Source organism: Haliaeetus leucocephalus, unplaced genomic scaffold, assembly GCF_000737465.1.
Source record: "Haliaeetus leucocephalus isolate CR32 unplaced genomic scaffold, Haliaeetus_leucocephalus-4.0 Scaffold722, whole genome shotgun sequence".
NCBI classification, from domain to species: domain Eukaryota; kingdom Metazoa; phylum Chordata; class Aves; order Accipitriformes; family Accipitridae; genus Haliaeetus; species Haliaeetus leucocephalus.
In genome coordinates this window covers 5,610,693-5,624,340 of record NW_010973158.1, presented here as the reverse complement: position 1 = coordinate 5,624,340, position 13,648 = coordinate 5,610,693, and the positions used below count along the sequence as shown (strand labels likewise).

Sequence of the window (13,648 nt, the reverse complement as noted above, 5' to 3'; positions counted from 1 at the left end):
CCCCCCTGGGCGGTAGACCAGCGGCATCGCCGTCGCCGGGCAGCCTTTCCCGCGGGCGGCCGGGCTCAGCGCCGGTGCGGAGGCAGCTGGAGCCGGGCGGAGTCTGACGGCGCTCCCCGCGAGTCCCGGGCGCCGGGGCGGTGGTGTGGGTCTCTCGGAACTGCAGGAAAAAGCGTTGCTTGCGCTGAGGCCGGTAACTTCCTATTTCGTTACCTCCCATCGCAGTCGCGGCGAGGCAGAGGTCACTGTTAGGCGAAACGGCCGTTCAGCAGCTCCGGTAAGCGAAAAGCTTTTTGGTTTTGGGGTTTGTTTGTTTTTTTTTTTTTTTCTCTTAGCAGGGGTCTCTCTTCTCGTTTTTGTTAACGTGGAGCGTGGGAAAGTGTGAAATTCTTCCCCGAGCGTTACTGGGGTGGATCTTCACCGGCGGTGAAGCGTGCTTGCATTCCCATCCCTCCAGATGTTCTTCCTAGGCTCCAGGCAGTGCATGCTTCTATGTCTCTCCGGGCCAAGCAGCTCCTTTCGGTTTCTTTCTTTCAAGTCCATGAGACAGTAAGAATTGAAACTTCCTATTTAGCTGATTGCCTTTGTCTCTTTTTGGGAAGAGTATGATACAGATGCTTGGCTGTGGTTTTCTTTGTACAATGACAAGAGTTAGTTCTCAAAACGTTTGCAGTATATGGAGTCCTCAAAGGCAGTAAAAGTGCTTTCCTAGCTGCTGGCTGCTTAAATTGTTTGTATTTGCTCAAATTTTTTCAAAGTGGCCTGTCAGGTTTAAATATATTGGCCCCATGCTGCTTCTGCGCTTGCACAGTTTCTGCCTCCTGGGAAAAAATAGTTCTGTATTGTGTTTGTGCACACGTGCATCATGAGTATCACCTACGCGCACTCATGCTTAAATTGGGGAAGCTGCACTGAACTTCTCATCTGTAATGGACTGTGTGTTGCCTTTTGAAGATGATTGTCTAAAATAGTTGAAGTCTAACTAGCCTTTATCTGTGAATTAAGACACCGGGCAAGAGAATGTTTTTGTGCTTGAAGAAAACTTCACGTATTGGGCAAAAGAAGGAATGGTCAGTTCAGATTTTTCTGTGGGATAGAGGCTAATCAGTAACAAAACAGGTCTCAAGGGGTAAAAGGGAAAAATGCTTTAGGTTTATATCAGAGAGGTTGCAGTATTGAATGTTAAAGGTCTTGACTTTTCTGTAATAATCATGTAAGTCTGGTATTTTTTTGCATTATTTGGTGCTTGTAAGGAACACTTTCAATTAAAAAACGCTGTACTGGGAGATCTCAAAATGTAGCTGGTTTTAGTAGGTTCCATGGAGCCTGGTTTCACGCCACCGTGCCATGTTTCAGCTAGCAGTTTTAACTATATAAAATTTTAACAATGTAAAAATATTGTTAGTAAAGTTTACAGTAGGGGTAGTAAACAAAAGAAAAACAGGATATTTAATCTTTATGAGATGATCTGAATTAACAGGGTGATACAGCAATTGTCTATGCAGGTCAACAGCAAGTTAAATACATTTGGTATCAAACAATACAGAGGATGCTCAACAGGACAAAAACTCTTGGAAAGTAGTAACATAAAGACCATTTTAGATAACTGTGTCCTCTGTTGGGGGAAAGAAAGGGCTAACATTCTGCTTAGATGTACAGTAATAGGAATAGCAGGTAAGTGGCTGGTAGTGATCTTATGTTCCTGTAACAAGGTACATGAGGTATTTAGCACCCAGCAGTGAAAGGTGGTAAGGAGTAGGTGAAGGTTAGCTGTACAGAGGCTTCCCTGTCATGTTATACTTTCACTGCATTAATGCCATGGAGGCTGTAGCTCACTTCAGTAAATCTAGCTCTCACTATTTAGATATTGTGTCTGCACTTCAGGAGGCGTGTGAAATACTAGGGAACCTTCAAAAGAGAATGTAAAAAGGTAACAACCAAAGGAAATGGAGAACAAACCTTTTTTGGAGGACTTAATGTATGCTCTATGTTTATATAAGGTTGCGATGAATATGGAGAAAGGATATTTGATAGTGGAGTGTAAGCAAGCTTCTTAATCACTGTGAAAAAACATACGAGATGAAATGCTGTGTAGGTATTGTCTATAGTCCAAAATAACTCCTAAAAACAAGAATAAGTGATGCAATAGTCATATAAGTGCAAAACTCACTGTCAGCTGAGCTTGTAATGAGCCTGAGTTTCTAATGTTTTCTAGAATATATGACTAAGTCTTTTTCAGAATGCTATATGATGCATACAGGTAAGCTGCAGGATCACAGTCATCTTTTCTGAGTGCTAAAGTAAGCAAGTGAGGGTTTGCACTCATTTTGTTCTCATTTCTTCTTGCGTCTGTGAGAGCACAGGATTACCTGCATTGTTCTCTGCATTCTTGTAAAACTTGAAGCACTGCAGTAGGACAGGGATTATAGTTACATACTGGGTTTGGGGCTGTAGCTGATTCTCTGAACAGTCCGGGGAGGTTTTTATTTGCTTTCTTGTGAAACACAGTTTGCTAACGTTATTCAAGTTGACGTGTGTTTTACTCTGGAATTGGTCTTGGTTTAAGAGGCAAGACTGGACAAGGTGGGCTAATGCTCTGAAGAAGTACAGAAAATCTTCCTTCTGATTTTCTGACAGGTGTGTGTGCTGTACAAACTTCAGGTTAAAACCACCCAAATCTGGCAACTGGAAGAGATTTGGATCTGGCCACCCTCTCTTGATGAGAGTTCTGTGTTTCTTTAAAGCTCAATGCATGGATTTTCCTGCCCTGCCCATCCGTTTTTCTCACCTAGTTGCTTATCATGGCAGCGGCATCTTGTTCTCCACCTTTGTTTGAGTGACTGTGCTCAAGGAAGGGGCACGAAGGCAACCATCCTATCTAATAATGTCTTCCTAACTGAAAACATCTGACACAAAATCATCTCTCAAAGTAGACCCTTGTATCCAAAACAGAATTTGTAGTCCCTCCAACACTGAGCCGAAGAAGAAAGCTCCAAGACCAGACCTGTACATGAAGCCTGTTTAAGCCCTAGCTTGTCTGTTTTTTCATTCTCAGTGAAAAAAAGAACAAGGAATGATAATGCTGCTATGAGAGCTGCAGTTCTCTCTGGTAGTATCACCAATACTCAGTTCTAGTGGTATTGATGGCCTGGCCTTTCTTTTAATAAGCATTATAAGATCAGATATAACCATGTAGTTAAAATGAAAAATGGGACCAATATGTAAAAATGAAGAAATTAAATCTTGTTTTGTGTTTGTAGCTTTAAGCTTTTTCCCTAAAAAATAAGTTTTTGTGATGGGATATAATATATAAATTAGCAAACAAATATTTGTTTTGCAGCCTTTGTATCTAGCTGAGCATTTTATACCTTAAGATTACTTAGAGGCTAATTTCTTATGCTTGTTCAGAGAATAATACATTATATTTACTAGATATAGATTAATTATTTTTCTGTGTTAGTGTCAAGCTGCATTTAGGTAAAAACTGTATTTAAATTCCAATGTACAGTGGTTTATATTAAAACATATTCAGTATGCTGTTAAATATTATTCTATAATGACAGGGTTTATCAAAGCATGTTTTGAGTGTGTAACTCTAGGCTATACTAAACAACATAACTGTTATCAGCAGTTATTACCTGAACTGACCTTTCCGGGTCACTGGGTCCTTCAGGATTTTAGAACAACAGTATCTTATCCTTTGGTGCCTATTTTTTTGATTTAGAGACTGAAAGAGGAAAACTGCTTTCCTGCTTTTTCAGTTCCCATCTGATTTGCAGCTTTTAAATTAACAAGTCATTGAACTTGGTGAATACAGCCTTTGGTTTTTTTTTTTTTTTTCCCCACTATGGCATTTTTAGAACAAGTTTCTGTGGTCAAAAGTTGGCACAGCATTTCAAGGGACTCTGCTCCATGCTGCTCCTTTGGATGTGTCTATAAGCTTAGTGGTTTCTGTTTTCTCAACAAGTATGTATTGTTTGAATTTATTTAATTTATGTGATTTTAGTAGGTTATGGCAGCATTATGTTGTAAGGTAAGCTGTCATAATTTCAAATTTAAATAGGTTTATTTTTCAAAAGAAAATGCACCTAAGTCCTGTTTAAATCAAATTCTATTTAAATGTTGAAGATCTTATTCTCCCTGGTCTGAGGTTCAGCTGACTATTTTTAGCTGAGTTAAGGACTGTGGGTCATGGAACCAGTGTGCTCAGGATCTTTCACTGCAGTGTCTGGCATTTTTCCCATGGATGAGCTTGTCAGTGCATGATTTATAGGGATTTCGGAAAAGCCATTAGGTGTCCCTTACATTTACTGCTTCCTCCAGTATGTTTACATGTCATTCTTTTCTCTGACCGATGTAGAGAAATCTCTGGTTTCTTCTTCTGATGCTCACTGGTACTTGTCCTTGGTGGAATCCTGACCAATCCTGGAAGCTGATGCTTCTACACCCTGTTATCTAGGAAGGAGTCTGAAGTTCGTATTTGGATCGTTTGCCTGAAGTGTTCTCTTTCCCTCTAGGATTTGTGTAAATGCTGATGGATTTGAATCTTGGAGTTCTGAAAACTGATGGTTATGGCTTTTCCAATTGCATCTGTGTGTAACATCACACTCAGTTGGCCCAGTGGGGCCACGTGCAGCCTCAGGCTTCTGGCATTCAGCATTGGCTGATTTTGTGTAGGGCAAGGCATGTCTCTCTGTATGGTAGCTGGCATGGCAGAGCTGTAGCAATTGCTACTAAAGACTAAATAAAAGACAGCAGTGGCTATTCAGCTTCTTTCTAGTTGTTAGGAGAGTGTCAGACTTAATAGGAAAGGATGCCCTGCCAGGTTCCAGCAAAGATATTAGAAATTATTGAAGATGACTGGGCATGTTTTATACAGGCTAAAGGCATACTGCCTTTCCATTTATATATGTACCAGGTTCTTTATTCACGGTGTAACAGCTGCACTGCATGCGAAGTATGTGTTTGTGTAGTTAAAAATAATCTTTGAATTGGATCTGAATGGAAAAAGCTTTCCTGTCCCAAAATGGGGGAGAAGGGTGGTTAAGAAGTAGTCCTAAGTAGAGTATGGGGAAAAGTTACTTTGCGTAATTGTTCCTCTGACTCCTTTAAACTTTTAAACCATAGCTCTTCCAAGCAACTTGAATTTCAAAATTAAAATGGAAAACCAGAGGTTTTGGTATTGAGAAAGCCTTGTTTCATCAACTGTGTTACACAATTTTTTATGTATTTAATGAGACCTTCATTGAGATTGCCCCTTCCTGCAAGAAATCTGGCTTTGGTGAATCAGTTTTTTAAATAGTTGAGGAAGACAGTTCTGTTCGTGCTCTTTGTTTAGTCATCAGAATTCAGCTTTTATAGATATCTTTAAGTTAAGCACTTCTGAATATGATGTGACTTTTACCGAGGAATGTTCTTTCACCACCTTTACATATGTTATCTCTTAACTAAACAGCCAAGGAGCTATTTAGTCATGTGTCAGTATAGTGACAACCACGTAAGACATGAGCAGGGTTTTAACCGGCTGAGTCACTACCCTGGTCTCTGACATGTAGTAACTAGCAGCTGGCATGTCAAATAACTGGCTGCTAATTGGTACTGGAGAAAGTGGAAGGAGGTACAGCATAGCATCAGGACCGAGCCAAATCAACAGCTCACAGCTGGGAAGAAGTGTCATGGAGGTCTCTCTCCCCAGTTCTCTATTTCTCCAACTCAGATGCCTGTCAGATCATGTAGCAAGTTGCTTACATTTGCTAATGCAGCACAAATACATTTTTTGCTTAGTTTTCTGCTATTTTGGCAAGCGGACATGGCTTACTGTGTGATGAGCACTAGGAGCCAGGGAAAAGGTAGGTATGGGTACAGGATGAGGAGCGCTCACTGAGTGTGGATGCAATCTTTGTTTAAGCTTTCTGGTGAGCATGTAGAACTAGAATTTTTCAAAGGCTTGTAACTTGTCGTGGGGCCCGGATTTGCCATGCCTCATCTTTTAGCACTGTGCTCCACTGTGGTGGAATATGTGGTGGTATGTGGTATTCTTGGCACAAGCATAATTAAAAAATGTTTTTATGATTTCGCAATGATTTTCAATTCCAATTCCTTCCTAAAAAAGTGTGGGATTGCTGGAGCTAGTCAAAGGAATATGATAAAAAAAATGCTTTCCTTATTCTTGGAAATAGCTGAACTGTTTTGGCTGAAATGCAGCCTCTTCTGTCTCGTGTCTCCTCAAAAACAGTGAACCACCATATGTAGAATATCAGCAGAAACCTTTAGAGCTTTGCCAAGTTGTAAGCAAAGACAGTGGGAAGTGTTTGATAAATTTAATAGGTTTTTTTCCTTTTTTCTTTTTTCTTCTTTATCTAGCAGATTGTTCTTCATCTCCCTGCTAGAGTTTTTGCATCCTTTCAAGTGTTTTATGCTTTAACCAAGGCCATGGTTCCACTCATACTGTCTTTTCATTTTTCTCACAAATTCTCAGCAAAGACCTACAAAATAATTTAATTTCCAAAAGAAGGGTAGCTGCTCCCAGATAAAGTCAGTGTCCATGTCAACTCATGGTTGCTTTTTTTGCGCCAGATCTTCTTTTGAAATGGACTGTTAATTTCATTAGAAACATTTTGTAGATTGATTCTTTCTTAGGCTGGAAGGGACTTTGCATGTCCTGCCTGGGGAGAACCATCATCTTCGTTTTGGTCTTGGTATTAGCTGATTTTTCTTTTTTCTTTTTTTTTTTTTCTCTGAGTAGTCCACAAAGTAGGAAAACCTATTGGCCCTTTTCACTTAGAGCAGTGTAATCAAGTTCAGTATTGACAGCTGCTCTGTGGTGACATTGCTTTTCTCTCTTTTTGCTCAATTCTTTTATAGTTGCATATATTTGACATGGTGCTGCTGCCTATATGATCGGGAAGCAGTTGTTTCTTTACATACTGTTATCTAATCTTAAGGCAGCTTTTACTGTTCTTTGTTACTGTGTAGTTATGTTTAGTGAATCTAAGGAAGAATTCAATCACTAAGGGAAATTCTTTAATTAGTCACAGCCATAATATGTAATGGTTGATGCAGGTAAGTGGAAAGCCTGTGTTTTGAACTATTGGTTTTATTTCAAGTAGTCTTTACAATACAGATACACATTGAGCTTTTATTACATGTTGCTAGCAGTTTAGTCTACAGAAAAGGAAGAATAGAGCCTTATTATTTATATCAAGTGCCTTAAGCTCTTTCCTGTAAACAATTATATGTATGCTTATCTTCACATGCCACACGGAGGATTTGGTGTTCTCATGAACAAGTATATCCCCCAAGATTAAAGCCATATTCGTAGAGCTGTTGCAAAAACATTTTATTTGACTAATAAAATTATTTACTTTTTAAAGTTTATAAAAAAATACTTATGCCCTTGTAGCATCTGTAACTTGATTTGTCTTTGGCTTACTATTCCTCCCTCCTCTGTCAGGTAGTTTTGATTGGGCACATCACCTTGTAGTGCTCTTGGTTATTTTGCTTGGTTTTGTTGATGTTAATAATGATCTTTGAAGCATGTTGGTTTGCTGCAACTGCTAGTCTCCTAGCTGATGAAGTACTGACTGCCACTGTTTACCACAGTATAGCAGTCATTGGTGTGTGGCCCGATGAAGTTGGCAAAGCCTTTTTTAAGAGTCATCATTATGATTTTTCTTTGTTTTTGAATGGGATGTAGTTTTCCTGTAGGCCCTGACTTTGGGACTGATTTTTTTACATTGGTATCCTTCTTAAACTTTGAAAAATAAAATCAGAGTAAACACACACTTCAGTGGTTACAAAATACATTCTTAGCTTTAACAGAGTAGAACTTCCAGTATCTCATCAACATTGCTATGGACTATGTTAATTCTAAAATTTAAAAATAACTATCTAAATATTTCTACATCGGCATCTATTTTTAGTTCTATACCTACTGGTGCCAAATACATGGAACAGTTCCTTAAGGTTCTTTGTTTTTATTGCCATCAGTAGTGTAATTTGTCTTTACTGCTTTGAGAACAAGAACTTACACACTAGGTAATGAAAGTAGTAATAGATTCTCTTTTTGTAATTGCTTTGTTTCTTGTTGATACACATCTTGCTACGGCTGTATTTTAGGAGTGTGTCACTGGGCAAACGCCTCCCTCATTTCTCTTCTTGCCCCATGTGCCCTTTTCATTTTTTTGTCCTGTTTTGCACTGCCATAGCCTCAAAGTTTATAAATGCTTCCTGAGACAGACTGAAAATAATGCTTAAGATTAGTTCTGGCAGAAACTGAACACAAAAAGCTTTTTTTTTTTTTTTTACTATGGTTTTCTCTTCTAGATTACTGTAAAACTTTATTTTGTAGCAAAACTAAGAAGTTTTTGTGGAAGGGACCATAATATAGGGCAGAACCCCTTCTGCCTATATCCCACCTATAGATCTCTGTCCCATACAGTGACCTGGTGCACACCTGCTTCCTAGCATTGTCCGAACCTGTGGGAGGAGGAGATGCCACCTTTGGTCTGAAAGCTGCTGGTGTACCTGTTCTAGGGAGAGAGCACTTGCCTCCCACCTGGACCACTCCTGAGATATAGGTTTGCTTGGAGAGCTGGCTTTCCAGCAACTCCTCAGATAAATCTGAAAACCTAATGCAAAACAGGGGCCCTAACTAACTGCAGCAATAGTAATGCCCACCTTTTGCTTATGAACATAGTAGCTAGAGCTACTTGTCCAGTAAGTAGGAATATTGCGCCCTAGGCTTTCATCTGCTGAAGGAGGTCTGAAACCTCTGTTTTCTACAGGCAGATCTCCTACTTACTAGCCAAAGGTGTAGTCTGGGTTGCAACATACTCCGCCCTCGATGTTGGAGTTGGGCCGCTTTGCAGACAGAGTTGTTACCGACAAGCTGATGAAGCGTGGGCTGGATGAGCAGACGCTGGATGAGCAGTGAAGTGGATTGAAAACTGGCAGAACAAACGGGCCCAGAGGATGATGGTCAGTGGCACAAAGTCTAGTTGGAGGCCAGTGACTAGCGATGTACCCCAGGGGTCAATACTGGGTCCAGTCCTGTTGATCCTCTTCATTAATGATCTGGGTGATGGGGCAGAGCGTACCCCCAGCAAGTTTGCTGATGACACAAAACTAGGAGGAGTGGCTGATGTGCCAGAGGGTCATGCTGCCATCCAGAGGGACCTCAACAAGCTGGAGAAAAGGGCTGCCAGGAACCTCATGCGGCTCAACAAGGAGAAGAGCAAAGTCCTGCACCTGGGGAGGAACAACCCCAGACACCAGTACAGACAGAGGGCTGGCCAGCTGGAAGGCAGCTCGGCAGAAAAGGCCCTGGGGGTCCTGGTGGACACCAGGTAGAACATGAGCCAGACGCTTTGCAGAGTTGTCTTCAGGTGTGGTGTCTGGGACACTTAGCTGGGATAAAAACAGTGTGAATTCACCCTCTTTCAGGTGGATGATGACCTGGGACTGTTGCTGGCTTCCTGAACAATTGTTTTATTAGGTGGTGATGCACAAGAGATGCAGGATCATTCCTTCTCCTGCAACAGCCTTCCTTTTCGAAGGAATTCACTCTGCTTGGTGAATCTGCTCAGAAGATAGGGCTAGGCAGGCTGGATTTCAAGTGGATGTAGATATATTTCTTACCACTTCTTTACACGGTCCTTGGAAAGTAAATTGCTTAGGTGGATTGGATTGCCCTCAGAAGGATTTCAGGTACACTTACCTCTCTCTTCTTTATAGGAAAAGTATACACTTATCTTAGAAAGACTGCATCAAATTTCTCCCATCGTGCAGGAAAGTAACACTTGGACAAAGCAATACTTAACTTGAATGCCAGTGGGAAATACTGAATAGCATTATTAACTCTTATACAAACGCTTACAAAGTATTACAGGGGCATCTTTACTTGAAGTATATTATTGTTATTTTTATTTTATGACAGCATTTCCTGCCCAGATAGTGAAAAAGAAATGTTCAGCTGTTTGATTTGGATCTTTGTCCTGCTTTGCAGCTGTATAGCAGGTATGTTTCTTGATTATTAGCACCTGTCTTGCCATAAGAAAGTTTTCCAAAAGATGACCTTCTCCAGATGAAATTTCGAAGAGTTTTGAAAATGAAGAAAGTGTATTTTAAAAATAGAAGTTAGTAGGTGATTGACTAACTAGTGTACAGTATAGAGAGAAAAATTTATGGCACTCTTGATGTCCTCTTGTGGAATGTTAATTGTCATCATCATAGCCTGGATTTGTTTTCTTTTGTATTTAAAGTATTAAAAAAAAAAAGGTATTTTAAAACTTACTGTTCCCCTGTTGCATGGCGTATAGAAGGGGAATCTGTATCTGGAAGTCATATCAGAGTTCAATTCTTGTTGGATTGTGAAGGCTGGTAACTTTGGAGATCTGCTGATGGAACAAACTGATGTTTCTGTAACATGAACACTTAAAATGCAGTTAATGTCTACTGGTTCTGGACTGTTTTAAGTCAAATATTACCTATTCAGAGATTCATACAATGCCTACTAATGTTCTCATTCCTATTTTTAAAAGTCACCTGACAATGTGTGACTTTTTTTTTTTTTTTTTTTTTTTTTTTTTTTAATGTGGTAGTTCCACAGTCAGTTTAAGCTAGCACAGGTAACCACTGCAGTTGGAAGAGCACGTAGTTCTGCACTCCATCCACCTCTCATCTCCCTCTTCTTCCACTAGAGTGCATGTTTGTGTGGCTAGTCGTGAAGTGGTGAGGAATCTGATCTGGATGGAGGACGATGTTATTTTTTGCCAAACTTTTATTTTTCACGCGTATTGGTTTCCTTTTGGTTCACTACGCAGGCACTTCTGACACACAAAGGGGGATAACAGCAGTGAATAAGTGGTTGAGGATTAAAAATACTTGTGACAACAGTGCCACTTTAAACTGATTAAGTTGAATAGTATGGGTTAGAATAGGAAATCATAAGGACAGAGATAATGACTTTGTGACAATAATTGAAAGTTCATGTGCAATTTATCACAGACAACTTAGCACACAACAGTAATTATATAATGGTATTTGTGTCTTAAATTGTTTGGGGATTACATGGAAGAGGGGTGCATATGTTTGTAGAAGCTTGAACAATACATGAAACAGTGCAGGTAATTGCTTACAACTGATATACAGTAAAATTTGTGCAGTAGAGTGTAAAGTAGCCATTAGTATGACTTTGAAACATAAATTACTTTGAAACAAAAAGGTCACAAAAAGAAACATAGAAAGCAATTTACAGTTAATACACCCAAAAAGGAGAGAATTACCAGAAAACAAGGAAGAAAGTTTAATATTTGATTCCCTTTCATACCTACATTCTAGCAAAGAAATTCTATCTGTAAAAGTTTGGGGTATTTTTATTTAACAGATTTATTTATGAAATTTGTCTTCAAGAAATTAAGCAGCAAAAAAAATAAATAGCTAGCTCCTTGCAGGACTCTAATGGGTGATTCTTGCACTGTTTGGTAACTTTGTTGCTGAATTCATTCATTCAGCCTGCTGCTGTGTTTCCCTTTTACGTGCATTTTGTATACAATTCCTGCACTGTATCTGGGAATATAAATTCTATGAGGGGTGAAAGTACTACCGAGATACTGAAATATATTGCAGCTTAGTTGTAAATTTTAAACTTACCAGTTTGATGTATTTTCCGATATAGTTATTAGTAATAACATCTAAATGGTATGTGTATCTTTTACATATAGGAATATTTTTTTAAAAAACAGATTTAAAAGTCTCTTTTCTTCATTTTCAGCTATTAAAAAACATTTGAATTGAAATTTCTCCATTTTTTCTGGGAAAGTATAAAAACATCATTCTTACATAATCCCTATGGTAATACAGTAGTTAAATTAATGTAAACTGAGTTTCCAAACAGCAATATCTGATTTGAGTGACTAACTCAGCAGTTTATTTCAACTCCATATGAAAAAAATCTAAATGATCTGTAGACAAGAAAATAAGTTATCATTTTTCCACTGATTTTTAAAAGGAATTAGGTTATGTGATATCTTTGATTTTGTTTTTAGATGAAAACTCTATCAGAGATGCTGACATTTTTCCTTCATCTCCTGAAATTGAAAGAGGATCCACCCTGAAACTGTTTTGTGTTCTTGGAAAACGCTACACACCTCACAGAAATGCAAGCCACATCATCTGGAAATTGAATCATGAATTAGTTCCTTGGGAAGACTATGACGTTGTGAACGAGACTGTATCTAGTATAACCATCCACAATTTCACTTACAGCAAAGCTCATGTGAAATGTTTCACTAAGTACTTGGGCAAGGAGCAACTTTTGGTTCACACTGAAGTTAAAACTGGCTGTAAGTAGAAATGCGGGAAAATTAATTTTAACATTATTAAATAAGAATGTAAAAATTTTACTTTTAAAACAACTTCTTTTTTTTTTTTTTTTTTAGCTTGTGGCATTGTAAGACACCTTTAGCTCCTTTTTTTTCTGAAAATAAAGTATGAAATTGCAGGCATTCCTTACTGACACTGGTCCATAACCTCTCTGACCCTGACTTTTGGCCAGATGAAGTGAGTGGAGGTTTTCTGTTGAGTTCAGTGGGTCTCTTCCTTTGGTTAATGTCTTTTGTGTAGCCTAGCCAACTTTAGCTTTCTCCAGGGAGAACCTCTGTTCCAAAGAAATTATAATTACAATCTCATATGGAGAAGGTTACAGGATAAATATGTACACAAAATCTCTAATTTATTGAACAGATTAAGTCCAGATTGTACTAACGTATGCCTGGGGGTCCCAGTCTAATAAAGAAGCAATAAATGCAGAAAAATACATCTGTGGAATAAAAACCAGCAGAAGGTATTGCCTGTCTGTAAAGTTTAGTGTGCCATAAGCTTGTAAATAAACCAAAGATCTTTCCAGTGTTAATATTAAGTGGGACAGAAAAGTACTGTTTTGGGGAGAGGGCTTTTTCAACCAATTTATTTCACTGGGTGCAATTCTCTTCCTTTCAACTCCAATTTCTTCTATCAAATGAAGAAGTCTGGCTTTAACAAAGAAGTCTTTGAGGGTGTTACATATTTACGGATGACTTCAGACTATAGAGATTGCAGAGGATGGTTTCCTTTGCCCTATCTTGCTTGTAAGATAGAGTCCAGAATTAACGATCTCTTCAAGGTCATATAGATACATTTCCCAGGAAGCTGTCTTCTGCATGTTAAGGTCATGCAGGGTCCTCAGATTAGGGGTTTTCGTAGGGTATGTGGTTAGACATTCTGGGAAGGAAGTAAGGGGAGTTTTATCTTTCAAAGAATGCCTTTTCCTGAACTTTTGTGCTGTTTCTTTGTTTTCCTCTTACTCTCTGGACTGGCCTTGAGCTATAGGCGTGTTGCAGAGGGTGTACTTAGAGGTTCAGGAAATGTGTGTAGTGGTTTGATATAAGATAGTTAATGAGTTACTGCAAAAATACCTTCAGGCCCACTTAGTTAAGTACTTCTGAGAAGTAGTTGGAGAAAATGTCCCTGTCTCCCAGGGGAAGAAAGAGTGGTTTTGATTTTGGCTTTGTGAGGATTTTTGAGGGCAGTAAGAAATTGTAAAATGAAGTGCTATGCAAGACACTTAGTGAAGTTGCTATAATCTGCTTTTTCACCCAACAAAATCAGT

General features: G+C 39.0%; 1 protein-coding gene across 1 annotated transcript in view; it reads left to right on the top strand.

The window, feature by feature from the left end:
- Positions 1–267: 267 nt before the first annotated feature.
- The window catches only part of LOC104839949 (interleukin-31 receptor subunit alpha-like), a 34,841-nt gene continuing 21,460 nt past the window's right edge, over positions 268–13,648 (top strand). Inside the window, 3 exon segments of the mRNA XM_010580573.1 lie at positions 268–277; positions 9,938–10,017; positions 12,048–12,344. Coding sequence (XP_010578875.1) covers positions 9,966–10,017; positions 12,048–12,344 — 349 coding nt within the window. The 5' untranslated portion in view covers positions 268–277; positions 9,938–9,965.